This window comes from Rutidosis leptorrhynchoides, chromosome 3 (genome assembly GCF_046630445.1).
Source record: "Rutidosis leptorrhynchoides isolate AG116_Rl617_1_P2 chromosome 3, CSIRO_AGI_Rlap_v1, whole genome shotgun sequence".
Classification (NCBI taxonomy): Eukaryota; Viridiplantae; Streptophyta; class Magnoliopsida; order Asterales; family Asteraceae; genus Rutidosis; species Rutidosis leptorrhynchoides.
Genome location: NC_092335.1, coordinates 533,530,331 through 533,556,938, shown reverse-complemented (window position 1 = coordinate 533,556,938; position 26,608 = coordinate 533,530,331). Strand labels below are relative to the sequence as shown.

General features: G+C 31.8%; 3 protein-coding genes across 6 annotated transcripts; all 3 read right to left on the bottom strand.

Annotated features, from left to right (window-relative positions):
- Window positions 1-4,958: 4,958 nt before the first annotated feature.
- On the bottom strand, window positions 4,959-6,664 carry LOC139898404 (uncharacterized). The gene is made up of 4 exons (XM_071881133.1): window positions 6,533-6,664; window positions 6,333-6,415; window positions 5,916-6,006; window positions 4,959-5,369 (listed from the first exon to the last, which is right to left on the bottom strand). The coding sequence occupies exons 1-4, from the start codon at window positions 6,562-6,564 to the stop codon at window positions 5,339-5,341; spliced, it is 237 nt and encodes a 78-aa protein (XP_071737234.1). The 5' UTR covers window positions 6,565-6,664; the 3' UTR covers window positions 4,959-5,338.
- A 1,630-nt stretch (window positions 6,665-8,294) lies between these two features.
- Window positions 8,295-26,088, bottom strand: LOC139898403 (uncharacterized). 4 transcript variants are annotated; one of them, XM_071881132.1, is made up of 4 exons: window positions 10,949-11,072; window positions 9,153-10,158; window positions 8,596-8,663; window positions 8,295-8,515 (listed from the first exon to the last, which is right to left on the bottom strand). In XM_071881132.1, the coding sequence occupies exons 2-3, from the start codon at window positions 10,113-10,115 to the stop codon at window positions 8,622-8,624; spliced, it is 1,005 nt and encodes a 334-aa protein (XP_071737233.1). In that variant the 5' UTR covers window positions 10,116-10,158; window positions 10,949-11,072; the 3' UTR covers window positions 8,295-8,515; window positions 8,596-8,621. The 4 variants fall into 4 exon arrangements, with proteins under 4 accessions (XP_071737233.1, XP_071737232.1, XP_071737231.1 ...); XM_071881131.1 differs by having other exon boundaries at window positions 8,295-8,663; XM_071881130.1 differs by lacking the exons at window positions 8,295-8,515; window positions 8,596-8,663; window positions 10,949-11,072 and adding an exon at window positions 26,047-26,088 and having other exon boundaries at window positions 8,929-10,158.
- LOC139901957 (uncharacterized) lies at window positions 24,158-25,201 on the bottom strand. Its single transcript, XM_071884617.1, has one exon. It carries the CDS (start codon window positions 25,199-25,201, stop codon window positions 24,158-24,160), a length of 1,044 nt encoding a protein of 347 aa, XP_071740718.1.
- Window positions 26,089-26,608: the final 520 nt, after the last annotated feature.

Genomic DNA, 26,608 nt, shown 5'->3' with positions numbered 1-26,608 from the left:
CATGAAGGAGACTGTAGACAAATCACGAGGGCCAAACTTGTACATAAAAGATTTAGATGATACAGTTTCAGATGAAAACCTCAGATTTTTCTCATATACTCAAGATATCGTAAAAGACAACCAGATTAAAATGAGATACGTTCAATCAACAACTCTGCTGATCTTTATACCAAAGCACTGCTAACTGCTATTTTCAGAACACACGTTCATAATATTGGCATGAGGCATGTTCAGAAGATGTAACAACTCAGGCGTTGCCTACTTGAGGGGGAGTCAACTTTATGCTGCACTCTTTTTCCCTTAGCTAAAGTTTTATCCCAATGAGTTTTCTTTAGCAAGGTTTTTAACGAGGCAGTACTAGTTATTCTCTAATAAAATTGTCATCCAAGGGGGAGTGTTATAAAATATCTAGATTGTGTTATAAAATATCTAGATTGGATGTTAATTTTATTATTATTATATTTCTTGCATAGTAATATTTTATACTATAAATAGACATGTATGGTAACCATTTAAGGTGCACCATTTCTCTTGAAATATCAATATCAATATTTCTTCTCTCCTTCTTCTCTCTTTTTCTCTCTTTGTTCTTATAACCATTAAAGGTAGTTATAAGCCTACTGAATTATAACAAATAGAAAATTATAAAGTTAATTTGATTTGATGTATAAAGATCGATATTATTCTAAATATAAACCCAATTAATGACAACCACATTTTTATCTTAGTATTCTACTGACTCCACATTTCGATAGGGAAAGTGGCTATAATTTGGCCTCATGTGACGATATTTCATTTCACTTTTAACTTTCAACTTTAGGTTATATCACGAGAATGATTCCTTTCTTCATATATAATCATTTTGGGTTATACTCAATTTTCTAGCAAAATACCACAAATAATAATACAATAAAAACCGGGATTGATGCTTAATTAATCAGTTTTACAAGCAGGTCAATTAGTTTTGTCAAAATGGTCCAAGTGGTCAATGAGCCAAAATATGTCAAAATTATATTAATATTTAGACAAAATTACTCAAATCGCTCCTGTATTTTTTGTTTTTAGCTCAAATAGTCCCTGTGTTACGAAAACTGCTTAAATGATCCTTAATTGCCAAAATAAGTCCCAAATAAGTCCATGTGATAACGTCTGTTAAACAGGTCCGTTAGTAGCATGTCATGTGCAAGTCACGTGATAGTAAAAAACCCTTTGATATATCTGAATCAGATCAGATTAGGGTTAAAATAGAACCCTAATTCCATCGTTTTTGTTCCATAGCCAAAATTCCTCAAATCAAGATTCCATAACCCCAATCTTGGAAAGTTTCTTGAAAAGAGAGTAAGTTAAATTAGCCGATTGTTTTTTTTTTTTTTTTTTTCATTCTTCATATTTTGCTTTTCTTTTTGTAAAGTGTTGCTAAACTCAGTGTTTGTTTTTTTGTAGTCTTCTATGCGGCTTCAGAAGAAGTTAAATGATAGAACAATCACTCAGCTCGAGAAAAAAGCTGTAGAGTGACCATAAACGAATGCAATGATAGAAAAAATTGGCGATATGGTGCAAGAAAACGTTGAGAGAAAGCTTTTGACTACTTATAGTTTAGGAAGATTGGTGCAAGAAAACGTTGAGAGAAAACGTTGGCGAATGGTTCTCGGGCTAGACTCAATGGGAGACATATCGATTGGTACATATGGCTCGCTAATCCTTCTTCGTTCCTTAATTTGTTGTAATAATGGGGGTTCTCTTCATAACATTTTCCTTTTTGTCGTGATGTTGGCTTTTAGTCTGCGTTTGTTATTTTCATGTTGTTGGCTTGCTCGTTCCGTATTTATGAAAGTCACTTGCTTTTCAAAAAAAAAAAAAAATAGTTTAGGAAGAGATGCAACAAGCCCACCATCAACATCACTAATTTCACTTTCTGATAAAAATAATATTATTAGTGATGATACTTCTTCACAGAAAGGTGTAATTAGTAATGAAGTAGTTGAGAAGATAGAATCAAAGGGGAAGGCTCCAATGGAGAACGAAAACTCTAGTGATGATGGTGGTGATAATGACCTGGCAGATTTAGAAACATAAGGAGCGAAGATTGTTGATGAGGAAGATGAGTTGCAGAGTGGTGTAGGTACATTTTGCATAAGGTTGTAGTTTTAGTTGTTTAACTTTTTTGTGTGTTTTAATAATGTTCTTTTTAGTAGTGTAAATGTAAATAGCATGATCTTGATTGTGAAACTGTCTAAGGGACATTCGTATTTGATTGTTATAAAAACTGATACAGTGTGCATATGTTCTGGTTTTATCATTACATTGTCTTGGTCTATTTAAAAAATAAATAAAAATAGTCAACCATACATGCTTTGTTTTCAAACATATCCCTTCATTCAGATTCTTCTCATTTAAATAGTTTTATTAATAGCGGTAGTAGCACCGGCACAGTTGTGTCGCGTATTCTAAAAGATAAAGGAGCTCCAAAACCAAGATCATGGAAACCTACTTGAAAACAGAATCAGCTGAACATGCTACTAACGGACTGTTTAATAGACGTTATCACATGGACTTATTTGGGACTCTTTTTGGCAATTAAGGATCATTTAAGCAGTTTTCGTAACACATGGACTATTTGGGCTAAAAACAAAAAATACAGGGATAATTTGAGCAATTTGGTCTAATATTTATTATATCATTTGAACACAACAATTTACTGTTCAGGGCCTCTTTGTAAAAAGGGTATTTTCGTCAATTAAAGGCGACTTTATTTGATCAAAGTCTGCTCTAGTCGATCAAAATTACTTCGATCAAAATTACTAAGTTAATCAACATCCGATTAATTTAAGAATAATCCTCGATTTACCATTTTTAGTAACAAAACTATAATAACAACAATATTCAATCAGCGCTTGCGAAAAGCTCGTTATTAACAGGAATAGTAATTATGAATAATTCTTACAAAATTGAATCAATTATCAATATGCTATGTCAAATTGTTTAAAAAGGAAGTGTGACTAGAGGGTGCGCATAATGCGCAATTCACTCGGTACCAGGTCTCGCGCTTAGGGACTTGATTACCCGAGGTTTTACTTTCTATGTGAAGCCAATCTGCTCGTTCATAGGGGAGTTTCCTCGCTTAGCCAAAAAAAAAAAAAATACCAATATGGTTCGGTCCACTGTTGTAAAAAACCTGATTATTCACCGATTAATCCCCGATTATTCATTCTTAAAAGCAATTTGTTCCGATTTTCAAAATCCGTTTAATTAATCGGTGAAGGTCAATTGATGAGTCAAAATCGAATTTGGTAATCAAAGTCGGTCAAACTCAAATTTGATCAACATTTTAACATGAATTTAAACTAGAACTTTATAGTTTTTGAACAAAATAAACAATTTTAAACAATTACGTTAAAGTTTTTGTTCATGGTTTTCTTCTATATTTACATATATAATTTTTAAAATTTAATATTTAAATGCATAAAGTACAATCCAATTAATCCTCGATTAATTCTCGAATTGCCAATTACTTCTTTCGAAGTTCCGACTGATTAATCCCCGAATAGCGAATTTTGCAACCTTACTTCGGTCTATAAACTAGTCAGTTTCCCTTACCCACTTGGTAGTCATTACCTTTATTACCTTGTTTTTTATCAGCCACTTTTTATTAGGTACCTTCGTGAACCTATCCTCATCAGTTTGAACACTTTTGATAGGCTCCATACAAACTGGTTTAGGACATTGATCATCTCTATGACCAAATACATTGCAACACAAACACCTTTGTGGCTTACAATCATAGTCAACACAAACACCCATGGCGACTCTACTATTCTTCGCATTCGGAGTGCACACCTTAATCGTTATTTTAACTCACTAATAGCAGACACCACAATCATAGCTCTCGCAAAGTTAGGTCGTCCCCATGATTCAACAGACACTATGCTGCTCGTATAAGAATATAAGATCATAGGTCTCCCACTTTTGGTCGCTATAACACTTAAAACAACTTATGTAAACCTGGCCAATCGGACATCATGGAGCATCACTCACACAGGCACTTCCTTTAAATCTTTGTTAGAGACACACTCGGAGACCATACATTCAAAATAATAGGGGGTGTTGGAATCATCCAAGTACCCCTTTTGCTTACATATAACCCAGAATCAACTAATTCCTAAATTACTAGTGAGTAGCTCAAGTGTTGACCGTTATTTTAGAAGTTGGGGTCCCATGTTTGGAAGCCTTTGAGAAGTTGGTGCAGGTTCGAGTCCCGCGAGAGTCAAGATTTTACCATAACTTTGACTCTTAGACCGTATCAACCTCAACGAGCAGATCTAATCCCCAACGGGGTGCATTAACCTGCTTGTAGATATGATCCCCTCGTACGTCAATTACTATCGCTTACCACTCGGAGTAAGCCTTCGGGATAGACTCGTGACTCCATTTCATGAGGTATGTAGTCGAGGTGTTTTACAGATATCCGACTCTTATGGGTGGATTTGGTGGGTTGCCAAAGCTAATACGGGGTTAGCGTCCCTGCCGATCTACACCGGAACTTAACCCAAGTTTCCCTTGTTATTTAGTAATATTATGGAGCATGAAAGTCACATCAACATTCAAATATGTTAAGAAGTCATATATACAAGAATATTAACTGCACAAATGTTAAGAATCACTGATGATTTGTATTTGCAGACCTCAGTTTAAAGAATATGCAGAAGTGGAAATGCAAAGCTTCTAAACAGTCCGAGCATTTATAATATGCTAACACAGATGAATCATATCGGCATTAAAAAGACCTTATAATAAAGGGCTAAGATATGTCATAAACCGATTTAACTTTTAGCTGTTGTAACCAGCATAACCAATCTCATTCAAAACTGAATCTGGGTTTAGACTGGGCCAATTGAAATTGGATGTACTTTATCAAAGTTTGAAATAAACCTGATAGATCAATGCAGGCTGAATGCATAAAGACATATATACAGTCTCGAAGCTTAAGTGGTTGTGAGTAGCATGCAATGATTGATTCAGCAGTCAATTGTCAATAAATACAAATTAAGAAAAGCACTTCCTTGATGAGAATATATATGCAAACATGGCATCATACTTTGCATTTATAAAATAAATTTTCAAGCTCATCAACACCAAAAATAGGAAGTTTTCATCTCTAAAATCTGGTAGAATTTACTTTTGGATTTTTATTTTCTCCTAAATTAACCAAGTCCAACAAAAATGGATGAGAAGCATGATCTATTAAACAAGTTTGAACCTATCTTTTGTGCTAAAACCAGAGCAGAATGCTGCATTTGATCCACAAACACAAAAGTTGCATCTAAAATGACTTGCTGCTTCATTTGCTCTCGCTATCATACAGATCTGATCTGAACATATCGTTAAGGTAAAATTACAAGCCAATACAAGCACTAAGGAGATAAATAAATAGTACTAACTATCAAGTAGAATATTACAACTGAAGATTGTAGTTATTATAACTACAGTTTTGTAAAAGGCTCATTTGAAACGTTAACACGTTACAGTTTTTACTGGTTTCCTACACATTGAGATACAAAGAAGGTGCATCCATGCTTTTTCAGCTTTCACGAAAAGTTACCAAAACACAGAGCTTGTTATTAACATTCAAACTTTCTCTACACCATAAGAGGTATTAAATAGATGGTACCGATTTCGTCACTACGATCTTGAAAAAAAAAAAAAAAAAAAAAGTACTTTTCAAGTTCATAAAAGAAGGTACATAGACTTGAAATGTAAACAGGAAGAAACATAGAGCAAGAACAACAAACAGGATCATTATCATATAAGCATCAAAATTTTATCTAGCATGAATGAAAATTAAAGAAGCAAAGCATAAGTACTTCAAAAAGAAGTTTAACACCATAAAAACCAAAATTATAATCTTAAAAGGATACACCAAGTAAGATCCATGAGCAAATGCCCCAACCAGTACCGCTGTAAACAACCGATCCCTCAAAACGGGTTTGTGCCTCAATGTAAGTCGAACTGAAACACACAAAAAGGGGAAGGCTTAAGTAAACAAAACCCTTGTCGAATGTATATAGATTGATACATATTTCACCATCCTTCAAATTGACACAAACTTTATCTATTTTTGAACTCAACAACATAAACACCTATATCTATATACACATACATAGATTCAGCAAAAACAAAAATTGCGCTACAAAATTTGAAAGCAAAACAGAATATGAAAAAACCTAACATACTGATAAATAATCAATATTTTTCCTAACAGATAAGTTATTATCAAATTGAAATCATGAAGCAAATTACAATAAACGAATTAAAATAAAATAGAATAAACTTACTAAGAGGGAGAACAGGAGCATAAATCAAAGGTACTAGAAACTTAAATGGAGCTCCTTTGGTCTGTCGCATATATACAACATCTCTGTATAATCATCATCATCAATCATCAACAACAATAACACAATAAATAATATATTAATATATATCAGATAATTCGCATATCGATTGATAAATATAAAGTGAATTTAAAGGAATTTACCCGTCGGTAGATTGAGAAGAAGTTGATGACATTGCAACGAAATTGAAATTGAAATCGAATTTAGGGATCGGTGATAATCAACGATTTTGGGATTCTATACATTTTAGGTGAGAAGGTGGTGATATATAATTTTACATATTACACAATTTACCCTTGTCTTTTGAACCTTTTAAAGTTATTACATACTCGTAATACATAATACATAATGAGAGTGTTTTTTTTAACCTTTTAAAGTTATTTTTTTTTTTTTTTTTTTTTAACTTTTTCCTACAGGTCCACTCGGAATCAATCTCCCTATTTCTTCGAATAAAGTGAGGGATGACTTTCTCTACTTTTGAGAGTGTTTTCATTCTGTGTGGAGAAATGACTTGTCTTTATTCTCGGATAGGAAAATGATTGTCTACATCTCACCTCTCCCATACATCACTTATGTGTTATTGGGTTTTGTTGTTGTAGTTGTTGATGCTTAAATTAATTTAACATTTACTGCAATGGGACAATTTAATGTGGTTATTGATTTATCTCAATTTTGATGTTTTTTATAGATAGACAAGTTTGGGTTGTAAACTAGAGATTAGAGGTCGAACCGGTTGTATTTGATATCCCGGAAATCATAAATTAATATATTGATATATGTATATCGTTTGTGTTGATAAATTAATTTGAGTTAGATACTCTTAGAGAGTGTTGGAGGAGTGATGATTGACAATATAATTAAATGATTTATGTTATGTGAATGTATATAAATATGTATGTGTATTTATAATTGAATTTTTGTTGGTTGAATAGACAACTTTTTTGATTCTAGGTTCGGTCAAGAGAAGGGATGAAAGATTTGAAGCCACATTTGAATGAACATTCTCCATTTTACCCCATTGAAAGATGATGAACGCCCCATAAATGAGTCCAGAACCAGTTGAAAGATGTTGACACCCCATAAATAAGTCCAGAACGCCCCATAAAAGGCATTGTCATGGTTGAACAGAGCCAGATGAACCTATATAGTGACATGGCCCAAGACATTTGATGATGAATGGGCCATGGGCCCCAGAAGATCCAAACATTCGTCACCATAGTGTTTCGTGCGATGTTTGAAATATCAACAAACAACTCAGTCGCCAAGACTACACAAGTTTACGAACACGTGGTAAATAACAAATAGTTTGTTACTTTGATACGATTTAAAGTTCTTAAAAGTAAATTATTTTATCAAATACTTTCTATTTTTCTAGTAAGAGAAAGAAAATCTATTCAAATCACAAAAAATGTGAATATATACATATCAAACTATTTCTTACATACGATATATTGCAAACACTTCCATTTTCAAATTATTATTGAAAATGAAATTACAAGTGAAAATTCGCATAGTCAAATTAACGGTCTACATACTTGTTGTTGTTGTTATATACTCCGTACTTGTTTCACATAACTTATCAAACTAACCTAATATTAACAACTTCATATATTAAAATTATGGCATAACAACCCTCCTCATAATGCAAGGACTGATCACCCTCTTCACTTATAAATGATCGAGATTCGGGTTATGTTTTATCTTTAAGATAAGAAAAACAGGCGAAACCAAACATATACCAAGGAAATTAGCCAAATTGGTTATTGGGTCAAACGGGTCAATGGTCACCCGAGGTGTTACACAATGGATGCGATCTCCTTAATGGTGATAGTAAGATTTTGTAGAATCATCTTTTACACAATACTTCATAATTTTCTATAAATAATTTGTAAAAAAATTGGACATAAAAGTGGCTCGAGTCAGTCTATCCGACCCATTTCAACCTGCAATCAAGTTTACATGCTTAAGCCCATTACCTTACACTCCAAATTTTGCAGACTCTAACTTGAAGGAAGACACTGGTAAGCAAGACAATATAGTTCCAAATAAAAACTAGATTTAAAACCTTCCGGTTGAGCTCAAAGGCGCATTCCATAACAGGACATCAAAAGCATGATCTTGCTACCCTGTATCTTTCAAGCAAATACATTTTAGACGTACAAGTATAATCAGAAGCGAAACTGTGATAATAAGTAGATGATCATACCAAATATACTTTGTCCCGACATCAGCTTACTGATGCAGAATCAAGGTGTACAAGCCAGTACTTAGGCCCTGGAAAATGAATGTTAAGCATCAATATCAATAACATCCAATAAAGAACATTTTATAATGCCTTATGGCAGTAGTCAAACAACCATCACAGAACAAACCCCATAACTTATTCATGAAATCTAGATGAAATAAACAGAGTTATAAGAACCACAGACAAATTAACAGCATGATATTATTTCTATCTTCTTCAAAAAGACAAACAGTTTGAGCTCTGCACCAATTAGAGGTCAAAACCTTTATTATTTTCTGTACCTAATACATAAGTTTTCTCTATAACAATAGAAGCAAAAGTACTAATGCTTTCTACAATTTTGTGAAGGGGCTTATATATAAACCTGTATTTCAACAAGAGAATGGGGGAAAAGAATAAAAGCTATGATTCTGTGTATCCTGTTATCTATAAGAGTAACTAGCTGCAGAACTTAAGCATTTTAGTATAGTCAAGTGCTCATCATTTGATATATGAAGCGACATACGAAGATTTGTTACCATTTCTTCATTTTCCCACGTTAAGGGTCCCGCTGCATGTAACGCTTTCATGGTGCAACGGTATGCATTTAACTCCTGTCTATGAATGTCATTACGCGAAGCTGTTTTAGCGCGAGATCGTTTATTGTCTTTTTGATATCCCAACTTGCAAGTTGACTCCGCATCACTTTCATGACCGTCAAAATCTTCGACGGGACCCGCTACATTACGCATTTTATAGGGTTTATTGCTGTTACTACCACAGCTGCTAATGGAGCTCGAGACACTAGCAGTCTCATTTTGTTCTAATCTTGAATGAAGTGATGTTTCCAGTACCCGCAGACACTTACCCTCTTTTTCAGACTTTCGAAATTTCTGTCTACATACTTCATTCGCCTCGTCTTGAGAATAAAACTCGTGGGACCCTCGTTTCAGAGTTTTACACGAAGCGATACATGACTCGAACATACGATAACTGTTCTCAGCATCAAAGAAAAGATCTTTATTATAGAAATGGCCGTTTATATTTCTTCGCTTAGCTTGCGAACCTTGATTTTGTCCATTATGATAGTCTCTAGGTACCTTGTCAATCACAACCCATACACCATTTTTATACGTTTGTCTCACACGAAGTTCTGATTTGTTTACTTCAAACTCTTGCGAAGATCCAACTAATCTAACTAGAAACTGGTCCCCACCGCAATCTTTAGTAACGATTGCCATCTTCCACAAAAGAGTGTGAAAAACTTCAACCACATCACCAGGAACCCAACTTTCAGAAATTTCAAACAAAGGTGGACAAGGTCTGATTAATTTAACAGAGACATTATCCACGTCATCCTTATTAGTAAAACCGGGATACACATCATAACTAACGGTGTAATTGCGCCCATCGCCAAATAATATCTGGGCGCAACGCCAAGAATGGTAGCAGATATTGTTCTTAAAAAATACCTCCACTATACTTCCCTTCTTATACTTCATGATTTAGAATTTTCTGTTTCTCCAAAGCCAAATTCCTTCAAATCTGTTCATAACAAATAGCAACAATTAGTCAATTAGTTATATGAACAGTCCAGATCTAAAAAAATTAATTCAAACAGAAATATAGAAAATCTAACACAACCAAAACTCGAAACACTAATCTGAATCAAAATCGATGTATGAAATAATACTCTGATAAGCTCAAAACAAGGCAAACAAATAAGTTATTGAACATTGAAATCATCAAAACACATACTCGTAAGTTTTACATTATCAACAAGATTTTCTGAAACGGATAACATAATTGCAATCTCAAAATAAACTAATCAGATTCAATAATTATTTAATCCATACACGGCTAAAAAAAGTTGTACTAATGAATAATTCAAAACATAGTCATCACAACAAAAATCTGAAAAAGATCAATTAAACAATTGATGTGCTAAACCAATTATGAAAAATAACTGTCAAAAATAACATTAAACATCACCACATAAACCGATCATCATGTTTGTATATCAATTTGAAAATAATAACATAATCTGAATCTCAAGACAAACTGATCATAATTAATCAATTAATCAATCAAACAAAATACAGTTACACATACACACGAAAATCATACTCCGATGAACTAAAATCGAACGCAAAGCATAATCAAGCACGACTACATACTCCTAAGAACGATCAATCAAACGACATTACAGAAATAATGTACACATACTAAACGATCTTAAAATTCATGCATCGAATTAATCAAAATCGAAATCTGAAACGAAATAACTCAAAATCGAAAAATCGTATGATAAATTGATCAATAATGAGAGTAATACCTGCAAAATTTTCCGAAATCAGTAATCGATGTTGTGTGTGTTATGTGAGTGTGTTTTAGTATGTGTATCGTTGTTTGAGAAAAACAGGAGTTTGTGAAAGAAGAAGATGAAATTACGAAGATTGTTGTTGTCCGCAGTGGTGGCTATTTCCGCACCTTTTTCTTATTATTTTTTCTTGATTTTGCTTATTTGTCGCACAAGGATTAACATATAATATTATTTTATTTTTTAAACAGTATCTAATTTTACGGAGTAATAATAATTTGTTTGTTAAAAAGATATTTTGTGCAAGTATTTCTATAGGTTTTGGAATTCGATACGAACTATAAATAAAATATAAATGTTAAAAAAAGCAGTAATATTTTTAGTAATTAAATTACGGAGTATTATTTATAAGTGTATTAGTTGTAGCTAGTCCTTGGATTCCAAGAAAACACCAAGAATTATCTCTTAAATGTGATTACGAACTTAAAATATTAAAATGTGTATTTTAAGTAGTTATTTAGAAATAAGTTTTGATAGATATGGTTAGTTTTAAATAACTTGGATTGCAAGAAAACCCATAATCTCTTGGTCACTTAGTTCCATCAAGGTTTCAAAAGCTAAATTATATAACTATTAGATGATTAAATAGAAAAAGTAATTTGTGCTAAAATTATAGAAAGACATAATTACGAGATTATATATCCAGAACTTAATTTTATCATTTTGTTTTTGTATATCACTCATATTATTATTATTATTATTATTATTATTATTATTATTATTATTATTATTATTATTATTATTCTATATATCTAAAAGGGATGATTCTCACACACACTTTTTTGGCCCTCACACACTAATTTAAAGAAATGGAGTATTATTAGTAGATTAAAAGGTTAAAATAGGTGTGTGATGATCAAAAAAGAGTGTGTTAGAATCATCCCCCATATCTAAAAGATAGAGTGGAAATGAATAGTTAAGTTTACAAGTTTCACAAATTTACAACAAACTTTTTATTTATTACACTTCAACCTCATATTTTACAATACTTAACTTTTTAGTTTTTATAAACTTACAATAAACTTTTCAAACTTTATAACTTAAAGTTTACAAGTTTCACCAATTTACAACAAACTTTTTATTTATTACACTTCAACCTCATATTTTACAATACTTAACTTTTTAGTTTTTATAAACTTACAATAAACTTTTCAAACTTTATAACTTAACCATAAAACTTCTCACTCATTATAAATCAACCACATATTTTTTTTACTATCTAATAACTATTCATTATTATTATTATTATTATTATTATTATTATTATTATTATTATTATTTAATCACATAATTTTCACTTTATTATTGTTAAATTTTTTCTTTTATTACAAATTAACCACGTAACTCATTTTCTAATAACTGTTTTATTGTTATTATATATAATATATATATATATATATATATATATATATATATATATATATATATATATATATATATATATATATATAACATAAATAGTTTTTCCTATTTTATTAAATAGTTTGTACCAATCGTTGCTGTACGTCTCACTTTATTGATTGAGCATTTGTGTCTTTTCTCTCGACAAGACGAAAACTAAAACAAAAATTGATGAATAATTACTTTCACGCTTATTACAAATCAATCACATAACTATTTTGGATCCTTCCTCGACAAAACGAAAAATAAAACAAAAAAGATGAAAAATATTTACTTTTTCAGTAATTAGCTATGTAATTAATTAATGTCAATTAAGAGTGAAGAACCGGCGCAAAGCCAGGTCGCCCAACTAGTTGAAACTGATTTGTATACCGCCTAAATTTGTATGTATTATTCAACCTATATCAAATCAGAAAAGATGCAATAAAATACATATGCAACGAGGGACTGTTATTCAAAGGAGATATCCATCTCACTTGAATTTAATGGAAAAAAAAGTTTACACTAGAAAAAAAAAATCACCAAAAAATAATTTTTTCTTTTAGTATTTATCTCTGCTGAAAAATTTATTAAACTTTTACACCTGCTCCATCTGTATTCAGGTTCAAGTTCCGCCACTGTATAAAACTGTGATGACCCGGAAATTTCTGACCAAATTTAAACTTAATATTTGTATGATTAATATTTCCGACGCGATAAGCAAAGTCTGTAAAACTGAATCTCAAAATTTTTGAACTACTTTCATATATTCAAATACCTTTCGGTTGTTCTCGGCGATTCGCGAACAATTATATGTATATAGATACATACATACATATATATATATATATATATATATATATATATATATATATATATATATATATATATATATATATATATATATATATATATATATATATACACTATAACTTGAAAATGTAACAATGTATTAATTGTTTGATACCGTACATTAAACTTATTAGTTTAAATATTTATTTGAATATATATGATAAATTGGAATATTAATTGTATGAATAACTTACGACGTATATTTAAAACGTGTTTATGATAGTTGAAAATATATATTAACTTGGTCATAAAACGATTTGTTATTATATATATTAACAAATAGCGAGACAATGATTTATAGAAGTAAATGACCAAAACACTCGAAAGTTTAAGATACACTTTGAATGATATGGTTTAGTGATAATTTAAGACTATATTTTGACAAAGGTACGAGTCACAAAACGTAAATTGCGAGTTCTCTAAGCGTACGAAAATGCGTTCGAGAAACCGAAACCGGGACATAAGTCGAGTGACAACGTACGAGTCATCGGAACGAAAATTACAAGTCAACTATGCACATGAATTTAATATAATATATAATTAATTATTTAAATTATATATATTATATATATTATATTTAATTATGTCGACAAACAAGAAAACAAAAATATGTGAGCTGGATCTGACGGCCATGCGATCGCATGAGAAATAGGCATAAAACCCATGCGATCGCATGGGCATCAGAATCAGGAATTATGCCTATAAATACCAGGTTTCTGCGCGAGTTGTTTTACACATATATTACTATGTGTAAATTCATTTATTTAAATTATTATTATTATTATTATTATTATTATTATTATTAAGATTATTATTATTTATTTTATTATTATTAGTAGTATTATTATATTATTATTATTATTATTAATTATATCACTTAAAATACTACGATGAGGTCATGAGCGTGTCACTTTCAAAATGGGTTTTCAAGTGGGATAGAGCTAAGGAAACTATGGGTTATTACTAAGGAGGTTATGGGTATTGTTCGAGGGTTTTGCTCGTAAGTCAAACCTAGTGTTTATCATCTCCGTTACTTCTACGTACTATCCTACAATATTGAATCTCAATATTGATACGTAAGCACTCATATTTTATCTTTTATATATTAATTGTGTATCCATGTCTAGTGCTCGAGTATATATATTTATACATACGTGTATGCTAAATTTCGCCGTTAAACAGTTTATAATAGATCACGAATTAAATACATATATTACTGGTAAAAGGTATATGATATACATGTTTTTGAAAAGCTGGCAAAAAATCAATAACTTTTCATTTAGATATCGAATAATTTCGATGAACGGATTAAAAGATATGAGCAACTGAATTATGATTGAAGTTAATTGAAATTGCTTTTGAATCTACAATTAAGATTTAAACAACTTGTTTACGAGATTGATAAATTGGATTTTTGAATATTACCAACCGAGTAAATGAATCCTTATATAAGGTACGTCTCGTTTTGTTAAACTATTGTCAAAATTGACTTTTTGAAACGACTTTGGATAACTTTTGTATGTCGACATCGAGCATTAGGATTGTGATACACTATGGCCTGACCTAGCTTGATAGACATTTATTGACCAACATATGTTCTCTAGGTTGAGATCTACGGTTATTTGGTAATTCGAGTTTCGGTCACAATTTGGTGAACGACTTTATATGCTGCTAAGGTGAGTTTTATATGATCCCTTTTACTCAATATATTTTTGGGCTAAGAATACATGCGACTGTTTATAAATACTGAAAATACTAGATTTATATGCGTGAGTTTCATTTGCTCCCTTTTTAATTGCTTTTGCAATATATATTTTTGGGCTGAGAATACATGCAATTTATTTTAAACGCAATGGATACAAGTACATACTTAATTCTACACCGAGTTTGAACCGAAAATCCCTTAGCTTTGGTAACTAGTAACTGCCGGTTATAAGAACTGGTGGGCGCGAGTAGTAGTATATGGATCCATAGGGCTTGATATCCCCGTCCGAGCTAGAGCACTAGCCTTTTAACGGACGTATGCTATTTGAGAAGCGTACACGTTGGTTTGCCTGTATTATTAAGATGATTATACAAAGGGTACAAATTATATATACGTTAAGTTTAGTTACCAGGGTGCTCAATTTCGTAGAATATTTTGATAAACGTTTCTGGATGAAACAACTGAAATCTTGTGATCCATCTTTATATACAGATTATGCGAAACATGCAAACTATGAACTCACCAACCTTTGTGTTGACACTTGTTAGCATGTTTATTCTCAGGTTCCCAAGAAGTCTTCCGCTGTTTGCTTATATGATAGACAAGCTATGTGCATGGAGTCTTATATGGCATATTTTTCAAGAAAACGTTGCATTCACCAATTCATCATCATGTACCTTATTTTGACTGCATTGTCAACGGAAGTACTATTGTAAACTATTATATACGGTGATTGTCTATATGTAGAAATTATCAGATATCGAAAACCTTTGATTTAAATATTCATTTATGGTATGCCTTTTCAAAAGAATGCAATGTTTACAAAACGTATCATATAGAGGTCAAATACCTCGCAATGAAATCAATGAATGACGTGTTCGTCCATATGGATTTGGAGCGATCGTCACAGTTGGTATCAGAGCGTTGGTCCTAGTGAACCAGGTCTTGCATGAGTGTGTCTAACTGATAGTTGTTAGGATGCATTAGTAAGTCTGGACTTACTGTGTCTGCATGTCAAAAGTTTTGCTTATCATTTCTTGTCGGAAATTATATGCTTATCATTCTTAAGTCTAGACACGTTTTCCTGCATTTATTGCATAAATAGTGTATAGACAAAAATTCATATCTTAGCGTATCTGTTACTGTAAACTTTTCCTGACATCTTCCGAAAATTTCTCCGTGATTTATGGAATTTGGTATTATATATACATATGTAAATTTTGTATTGAAGAATACCAAACTAAATTCTATAATCTAATTCATATCAAAAATCATCTCCCTATTTATACAAGATGGATCCCGTATCTAGTTCAAACTCTGACAGCTATTCCGATATGGATATTCACCTGAATTCAGAAGACAGTGTAACCGGAATGGATCAACCAATTAGCCATCATCTATTCTAGATGAATTGGGGATGGGTTCGTAGCCTACTTAATTATTGGAGACAAGAAGAAGGCGATCCCTTCCATCCACCACATTGCCCTCTTGGCGAAGAACCTGAAGTACTTACCGGTGAACCTGTTCGAGACACCATTTTCTCTCTCATTTTCAGAGTATCTCGTCACAATAATATACTATCTCAAATTCTGGATCTTATTCATCCGCTCGTTCGAACCGCCAATCATCCCGGTGTATTAGAAGAAGTCAATGAGCTTCGTGCTCGGGTAGTGGCTTTGGAGAATATGGTGCAAAGGTTACAAACACCAGCAGCATCACCGGCATCAACAGTACCACCGACAACAACACCAACAGTACCATTACCACCAACAACAACATCTGCATCGCAAACCTCAACTTCACAATCTGTTCCACGAGCATCAACGTCATACACACCGTAGTTACCAAGAAATACCAGCAATAATAACCGATGAAGTATTAACTCATTTCCCCAGAAGAAATTTTATGTATATTTAATATATATGAATTTTGAAATCAAAATAAATATTTTCGTACTAAGCTATTACGTGTGAATCTTAACTGGTAGGTACTACTCGGTTAGTTCATATTACTAATATGCAATGATGTACATCCTTCATTAACGGCTTAATCATCGATAACTACAATCTCTGTTTCAATCCAATGAATTTCATTTCATAATAAACCAAGTGTATTATTCAATAACATGGTTGATTTTACACTTTCATCTTCGATGCACTCGAAACTTTCTAGAAAACATCATTTGCACCTTGCGAAGTTTGCAAGAATTCCACGAATATCAACACCCTTCACCAAGGAATATCAATAAGAATAAATAATGAAGTATTGATTTCATTAGTGAAATACTCCGCGAAGATTATGTAATCTCTAATGTTTTAGAGATTATTCATTTCTAATTCAAGTTAAAAATCAAATGAGCTTAATATGATATTAACTCATTAAATCTGTATTACATCTGAAGAAATATACATACATATATTTTCATAAAGACTGTAATGAAAATTCTTTTGTACAAAATATTAATTGTGAAATCTTTAACGGGTAGGTAATACTCGGGAATATATAAGTTCACAATTAATATGTTACACTGTACATTCTTCAACTTTGATTCAAAAATTATTAACTATGCTCACAGCGATATACAATCGTTTCCATACAAATTCAATTACAAATTCTGATATTGACGGATCAGAATCCAAGTCAAGATTTAACGGGTGACATCATTCTTAGATCTCTACATCTTTCAAAGCTATACTTTGACTTCAAAAATGTGAAAGATCCTTTAGCATTGTTATTACTGAAAATAATCTTGCCATCCTTTTCAAAGTATCCAGTTTTATCACATTTTCAACCAGTCAACTTCGACTTTTCAGATTAACCTTATTGTAACCTTGACATATACATTTTTGTTACCGGAGAACCTTTTATGTTCCACCACATTAGCAGTAAATTTACTAACAACTTCATTAATCCTTGACCTTCTGAAAAATCATTATACTCATTAAAACCCTATCATGTACTCATCCACATCTTGTAACAATAATTGCCATACCAACTACCGGGAATTAGCAACCAGTATTTTGAATTTCGCAGCAATTCTACGCCAACAGTTATATATATATACATATAATGTCTATCTTCTAGACTTACATACTTCGAATGTGAAGTTTCTGAAAACACACCCCAAACTACGAAACTAGTTCTACGAATTTTGGAAAAATGCTGATGAATCAGCAAAAACTATAAACGACTTTAACAGTCGAAAGTTTGATGATAAAGAGTAGTGTGTTGGAAAAGCACAGAAAAAGAGAAGGTTTGAAACTGGAAAACGGGTTGAGCAAAGTATGAAGGAAGCTGTAGACAAATCACAAGGACGAAATCTACCTTCAAAGAATCCAAATGATTTAGTATCTGCTGAAGCCATTAGCGAATACCTTGCTTCCGAATCTAAACCCTTGCGGACAATATTCTTCATCATCCCCTGATATTAGAAATTCTAAGATATCATCGTATCTTTCATTATAAATATCCTCCATATTTCTGGAGATAATTCCATAATCATTCTTATCGGAAATCAATTTTCTCCTTGCGATATCTGTGTAACATCATAAAAGAAACTATTTTAGTTTTTAATTTCTGAAACCTTCGAGGTTAAAATATGAATATTTTTGAAGTGGTGTTGGGAGCTGAAACATGAGTTAGTATAGTATAATGACACTTGATCAACGTGATTATATTACAGTAAGTCATGTTGAGTTTCTAATGGAACTTGATAAATGTTCACAGATCACACCCTCATCATGAACCATGTTACATAACTCTTTCATTCTATATAATCTCTAAAAATATCAAGAAAATATTTTCTTAATGATTCGGTCTTTTTCAAGGTATTCTGGTAATTTGACAAGTCAGATTGTGATATTACCGTTTCTTTCTTAGAACATTAATTATGTTCATTCCGAAATGTATAGCTACGAATTTAGGACCATTATTCGCTTGACTTAAAGTCGGAAAGAGAAAACGAAAGCATGAAGCTCCGAAATTTAATGGAAAATATAAAGCCCGAAAACAACCCCGAAATTACAAACCGTGTATATCAATGCGTATAGTGATATAAAGACACGGGAGAATGAAAAACAATATAACCCCAAGGTAATAGTAGAAGAAAATAACCTCCTCTGGTGGCAGATGAAAAAGAAGAATGAATGATATGATAGCCAAGAAAATATCAAGAATCAGAACTGGATGAAGCATTTTCACAAATCTTTTGTAAGTATGAAATAAGGAAGAAGCTTATAAGAGTGGTGAAAATAAATGAAACGGAAAAGGTCAATTTATAGTGAAATATCAGACATAGCAATCGAGGCAGATTACGCATTTAATAAAAGAAGATCTTAATCTCCTTAAATCCCGAAGAATCAAATCTTATTTAGAATATGAAGATTTTCTATTTCTTAAATTCCGAAAATCAATCGTTACTACGTCAAAAATTAAGACGAATCTCTATTCCTTCATTTCACTCTTTTACGATAACTTCTCTCATACGCTTCGAATAATCGGATTGTTCTATCCATATTATTCAACAGTGATAAAACTCTATTTATCAACACATATACGGCATGAAAACATTTTTATTGTTAGTCATGACGACCTCACTCAAATTTCGGGACGAAATTTCTTTAACGGGTAGGTACTGTGATGACCCGGAAATTTCTGACCAAATTTAAACTTAATATTTGTATGATTAATATTTCCGACGCAAGAAGCAAAGTCTGTAAAACTGAATCTTAAAATTTTTGAACTACTTTCATATATTCAAATACCTTTTGGTTGTTTTCGGCGATTCGCGAACAATTATATGTATATAGATACATACATACATATATATATATATATATATATATATATATATATATATATATATATATATATATATATATATATATATATATATATATACACACACACACACTATAACTTGAAAACGTAACAATGTATTAATTGTTTGATACCGTACATTAAACTTATTGGTTTAAATATTTATTTGAATATATATGATAAGTTGGAATATTAATTGTATGAATAACTTACGACGTATATTTAAAACGTGTTTATGAATGTTGAAAATATATATTAACTTGGTCATAAAACGATTTGTTATTATATATATATATATATATATATATATATATATATATATATATTAACAAATAGCGAGACAATGATTTATAGAAGTAAATGACCAAAACACTCGAAAGTTTAAGATACACTTTGAATGATATGGTTTAGTGATAATTTAAGACTATATTTTGACAAAGGTATGAGTCACAAAACGTAAATTGCGAGTTTTCTAAGCGTACGAAAATGCGTTCGAGAAACCGAAATCGGGACATAAGTCGAGTGACAACGTACGAGTCATCGGAATGAAAATTACAAGTCAACTATGCACATGAATTTAATATAATATATAATTAATTATTTAAATTATATATATTATATATATTATATTTAATTATGTCGACAAACAAGAAAACAAAAATATGTGAGCTGGATCTAACGGCCATGCGATCGCATGATAAATAGGCATAAAACCCATGCGATCGCATGGGCATCAGAATCAGGAATTATGCCTATAAATACCAGGTTTCTGCGCGAGTTGTTTTACACATATATTACTATGTGTAAATTTATTTATTTAAATTATTATTATTATTATTATTATTATTATTATTATTATTATTATTATTATTAAGATTATTATTATTTATTTTATTATTATTAATAGTATTATTATTATTATTATTATTATTATTATTAATTATATCACTTAAAATACTACGACGAGGTCATGAGCGTGTCACTTTCAAAATGGGTTTTCAAGTGGGATAGAGCTAAGGAAACTATGGGTTATTACTAAGGAGGTTATGGGTATTGTTCGAGGGTTTTGCTCGTAAGTCAAACCTAGTTTTATCATCTCCGTTACTTCTACGTACTATCCTACAATATTGAATCTCAATATTGATACGTAAGCACTCATATTTTATCTTTTATATATTAATTGTGTATCCATGTCTAGTGCTCGAGTATATATATTTATACATACGTGTATGCTAAATTTCGCCGTTAAACAGTTTATAATAGATCACGAATTAAATACATATATTACTGGTAAAAGGTATATGATATACATGTTTTTGGAAAGCTGGCAAAAAATCAATAACTTTTCATTTAGATATCGAATAATTTCGATGAACGGATTAAAAGATATGAGCAACTGAATTATGATTGAAGTTAATTGAAATTGCTTTTGAATCTACAATTAAGATTTAAACAACTTGTTTACGAGATTGATAAATTAGATTTTTGAATATTACCAACCGAGTAAATGAATCCTTATATAAGGTACGTCTCGTTTTGTTAAACTATTGTCAAAATTGACTTTTTGAAACGACTTTGGATAACTTTTGTATGTCGACATCGAGCATTAGGATTGTGATACACTATGACCTGACCTAGCTTGATAGACATTTATTGACTCACATATGTTCTCTAGGTTGAGATCTACGGTTATTTGATAATCCGAGTTTCGGTCACATTTTGGTGAACGACTTTATATGCTGCTAAGGTGAGTTTCATATGATCCCTTTTACTCAATATATTTTTGGACTGAGAATACATGCGACTGTTTATAAATACTGAAAATACTAGATTTATATGCGTGAGTTTCATTTGCTCCCTTTTTAATTGCTTTTGCAATATATATTTTTGGGCTGAGAATACATGCAATTTATTTTAAACGCAATGGATACAAGTACATACTTAATTCTACACCGAGTTTGAACCGAAAATCCCTTAGCTTTGGTAACTAGTAACTGCCGGTTATAAGAACTGGTGGGCGCGAGTAGTAGTATATGGATCCATAGGGCTTGATATCCCCGTCCGAGCTAGAGCACTAGCCTTTTAACGGACGTATGCTATTTGAGAAGCGTACACGTTGGTTTGCGTGTATTATTAAGATGATTATACAAAGGGTACAAATTATATATACGTTAAGTTTAGTTACCAGGGTGCTCAATTTCGTAGAATATTTTGATAAACGTTTCTGGATGAAACAACTGAAATCTTGTGATCCATCTTTATATACAGATTATGCGAAACATGCAAACTATGAACTCACCAACCTTTGTGTTGACACTTGTTAGCATGTTTATTCTCAGGTTCCCTAGAAGTCTTCCGCTGTTTGCTTATATGATAGACAAGCTATGTGCATGGAGTCTTATATGGCATATTTTTCAAGAAAACGTTGCATTCACCAATTCATCATCATGTACCTTATTTTGACTGCATTGTCAACGGAAGTACTATTGTAAACTATTATATACGGTGATTGTCTATATGTAGAAATCATCAGATGTCGAAAACCGTTGATTTAAATATTCATTTATGGTATGCCTTTTCAAAAGAATGCAATGTTTACAAAACGTATCATATAGAGGTCAAATACCTCGCAATAAAATCAATGAATGACGTGTTCGTCCATATGGATTTGGAGCGATCGTCACAGAAACTATGTCTTAGATACTAGCATTATATTGCAAACACTTCCATTTTCAAATTATTACTGGAACTATGAAATTACAATAAACGAACAATCGTCAATGTCATATAAACGGTCTCATAATTTTTCACATAACTCATCAAACTAACCTAATATATCAACAACTTCATATATCGAAATTACGGCATAACAACCCTCATAATGCAAGGACATATCACCCTCTTCACTTATAAATGATCTGACATTCGGGTTATGTTTTATATTTGATAAGAAAAACAGGCAAAACCAAATGTATACCAAGGAAACTGGCCAAATTGGTGAATGGATCAACAGGTCAAAGGTCACCTGCAATAATTTTAGACATAAGAGAGGCTCGAGTTAGTCTATCCCGACCCATTTCAACCTGCAATCAAGTTTACAAGCTTTAGGCCGCTACCTTACCCTCCAAATTTTGTAGACCCTAACTTGAAGGAAGTTTCTCATATGCAAGACAATATAAGTATGAAATAAAAAGTAGACTTAAAACCTTCCAGTTGAGCTCAAAGACGCATTCCATAACAGGACATGATGGATGATCTTGCTACCCTGTATCTTTCAAGCAAATACATTTTGGTGTAAAGATGAATAACTTGAAGTAGAGTTGCAGGGGTGAAAATTTTGACCCATACACTCATAAATGATCGAGATTCAGGTTATCTTTCATCTTTAGTCAGAAAAACAAAAGAAGCAATGCGTATAGTATAGCTACCAAGGAAACTAGTCAGATAGGTTTAATGGGTCAAACGGATCAATGTTCAACGAAGCGTTATATAATGAATGCCACCTCCTTAATTGGTTAACTACATTATCATTGTGATAGTAAGATGGTTTGTGTAAAATCATCTTTTACAATAAATACTTTGTAACTGTTTTAAACTAATTTTAAAAAAAAATACATGAAAGTGGCTCGAGTAGGTTTATCCCTGACTCAATTCAACCTGCAATTAAGTTTACATGATTTAGCCTGTTCCCTTACCCTTCAAATTTTTCAGACTCTAACTTGAAGGAAGTTACTGGTAAGCAAGACTATATATTGCCAATTTGCCATATAAATAGGCTGATCGAGCTCAAAGACGCATTCCATACCTGGGCATCATGTGTTATCTTGTAACCCTGTATCTTTCAAGCAAATATATTTAAGACGTACAAGTATATTCAGAAGTGAACCTGTGATGATCATACAAAACATGGCAGAAGTGATTCTGCCCTTCGCACTTTGTCCCGACATCAGCTTACTGATGCAGAAGCTAGGTGTACAAGCCAGTGCTTAGGCCCTGGAAAATGAATGGTAAGCATCAATCAATCAATAACATCCAAAAAAGAACAATTTAAAAAGGCCTTACGGTAAGTAATCAAACAACCATCAAACCCCATAAATTATTCATAAAATCCGGATGAAATAAACAAACTTATAAGAACAAGAGACAAATTAACAACAATTATATATTTCTCTCTTCTTCAAAAAGACAGAACAGTTTGAGCTCTGCACCAATTAGAGGTCAAAACCTTTATTATTTTTTGTACGTAATACATAAGTTTCTCTATAACAATAGAAGCTGAAGTACTAATGCTTTCTACAATTTTGTGAAGGGGCTTATTATATACGTAGTACAAACCTGTATTTCAACAAGAGAATGGGGGAAAAGAGTAAAAACTATGATTCTGTGTTTCCTGTTATCTATAAAAGTTACTAGCTGCAGAACTTAAGCAATTTTAGTATCGTCAAATGCTCATCATTTGATATATGAAGCGACATACGAAGATTTGTTACCATTTCTTCATTTTCCCACGTTAAGGGTCCCGCTGCATGTAACGCTTTCATGGTGCAACGGTATGCATTTAACTCCTGTCTATGAATGTCATTACGCAAAGCTGTTTTAGCGCGAGATCGTTTATTGACTTTTTGATATCCCAACTTGCAAGTTGACTCCGCATCACTTTCATGACCTTCAAAATCTTCGACGGGACCCGCTACATTACGCATTTTATAGGGTTTATTGCTGTTACTACCACAGCTGCTAATCGAGCTCGAGACACTAGCAGTGTCATTTCGTTCTAATCTTGAATGACATGATGTTTCCAGTACCCGAAGACACTTACTCTCGTCTTCAGACTTTTGAAATTTCTGTCCACATACTTCATTCGCCTCGTTTTGAGAATAAAAGTCGTGGGACCCTCGTTTCAGGTCTTTAGACGACGCGATACACGACTCGAACATACGTTGACTGTTCTCGGCATCAAAGAAAACATCTTTATAGCAGAAATCCCGGTTTGAATCCCTTCGCTTAGCTTGAGAACCTGGATTTTGACAATTTTTATAGTCTCTAGGTACCTTGTCAATAATTATCCATTCACCATTTTTATACGTTTGTCTCACACGAAGTTCAGATTTGTTTACTTCAAACTCTTGTGATGATCCAACTAATCTAACTAAAAACTGATCCCTACTACAATCTTTAGTAACGATTGCCATCTTCCACAAAAGAGTGTGAAAAACTTCAACCACATCACCAGGAACCCAACTTTCGGAAATTTCCATTACAGGAGGACTAGGTCTAATTAATTTAACAGACACATTTTCCAGGTCATCCTTATTAGTAAATCCAGGATACACATCATAACTAACGGTGTAATTGCGCCCATCGCCAGACAATATCTCGGCGCAACGCCAAGAATGGTAGCAGATATCGTTCTTAAAAAATACCTCCACTATACTTCCTTTCTTATACTTCATGATCTACAAAATTCCGTTTCTCCCGAACCAAATTTCTTAGAATCTGTTCATAACAAATTCAAAAAAATTAGTTAATTAATTACTCGTATATGATCAGTCGAGATATAAAAAAATTAATTCAAACAGAAATATAGAAAATCTAAAACGACCAAAACTCGAAACACTAATCTGAATCAAAATTGATGTATGAAATAATACTCTGATGAACTCAAAACAACGCAAACAAATAAGTTACTGAACATTGAAATTGTCAAAACACATAAGTTGTACATTATCAACATAATTTTCTGAAACTAATAACAAAATTGCAATCTCAAAATAAACTAATCAGAATCAATTAATCCATACAAGGCTAAAAAAATTGTACTAATGAACAATTCATAACATATTCATCACAGCAAAAATCTGAAAAAGATCAATTAAACAATTGACGTGCTAACTCAAATATGAAAAAATAACTGTCAAACAATAACATTATTACATGTTACATCATCATTTGAACCGATCATATTTTATATTTGTATATTAAATATTAATTTAAAACGAAAAACATAATCTGAATCTCAAGATAAACTGATCATAATTGATTAATTAATCAATCAAAATACAGTTACACATACACACGAAAATCATACTCCGATGAACTCAAATCAAAACGCAAGAACAATCAAGCACGACTACAAACAACTAATAACGATCAATCAAACGACATTACAAAAATAATGTAAACATACTAAACGATCTTAAACATTCATGCATCAAATTAATCGAAATCGAAAATCTGAAACAAAATAACTCAAAATCGAAAAATCGTATGATAAATTGATCAATAATGAGAGTAATACCTGCAAAATTTTCCGAAATCAGTAATCGATGTTGTGTGTGTGTGTGTTATGTGAGTGTGTTTTAGTATGTGTATTGTTGTTTGAGAAAAACAGGAGTTTGCGAAAGAAGATGATGAAATTACGAAGATTGTTGTTGTGCGCAGTGGTGTTTATTTCCGACTTTTTATACTCCGTATTATTTTTACATTATTTTGCTTATTTGTCGCGCAAGGATTAACATATAAATTGTTATAATTCAGTAGGCTTATAACTACCTTTAGTGGTTTGATTCTTGATGTTATAATTCAGTAGGCTTATAACTACCTTTAGTGGTTTGATTCTTGATGTTATAATTCAGTAGGCTTATAACTACCTTTAGTGATTTGATTCTTGATTTAGAATACTAATAATGAAGTGTAAGAACAAAGATGATAATGGAGAGAAAGAAAGAAACACTTTGTAAGTGTGAGAAATGGTGCAAGTTTAATGCTTGCATTCATGAGTATTTATAGCCTAAAATCTCAATATAAAAATACATACTTTGTGTACCAAAATTGACTATATGTATACACCAAAATTGACT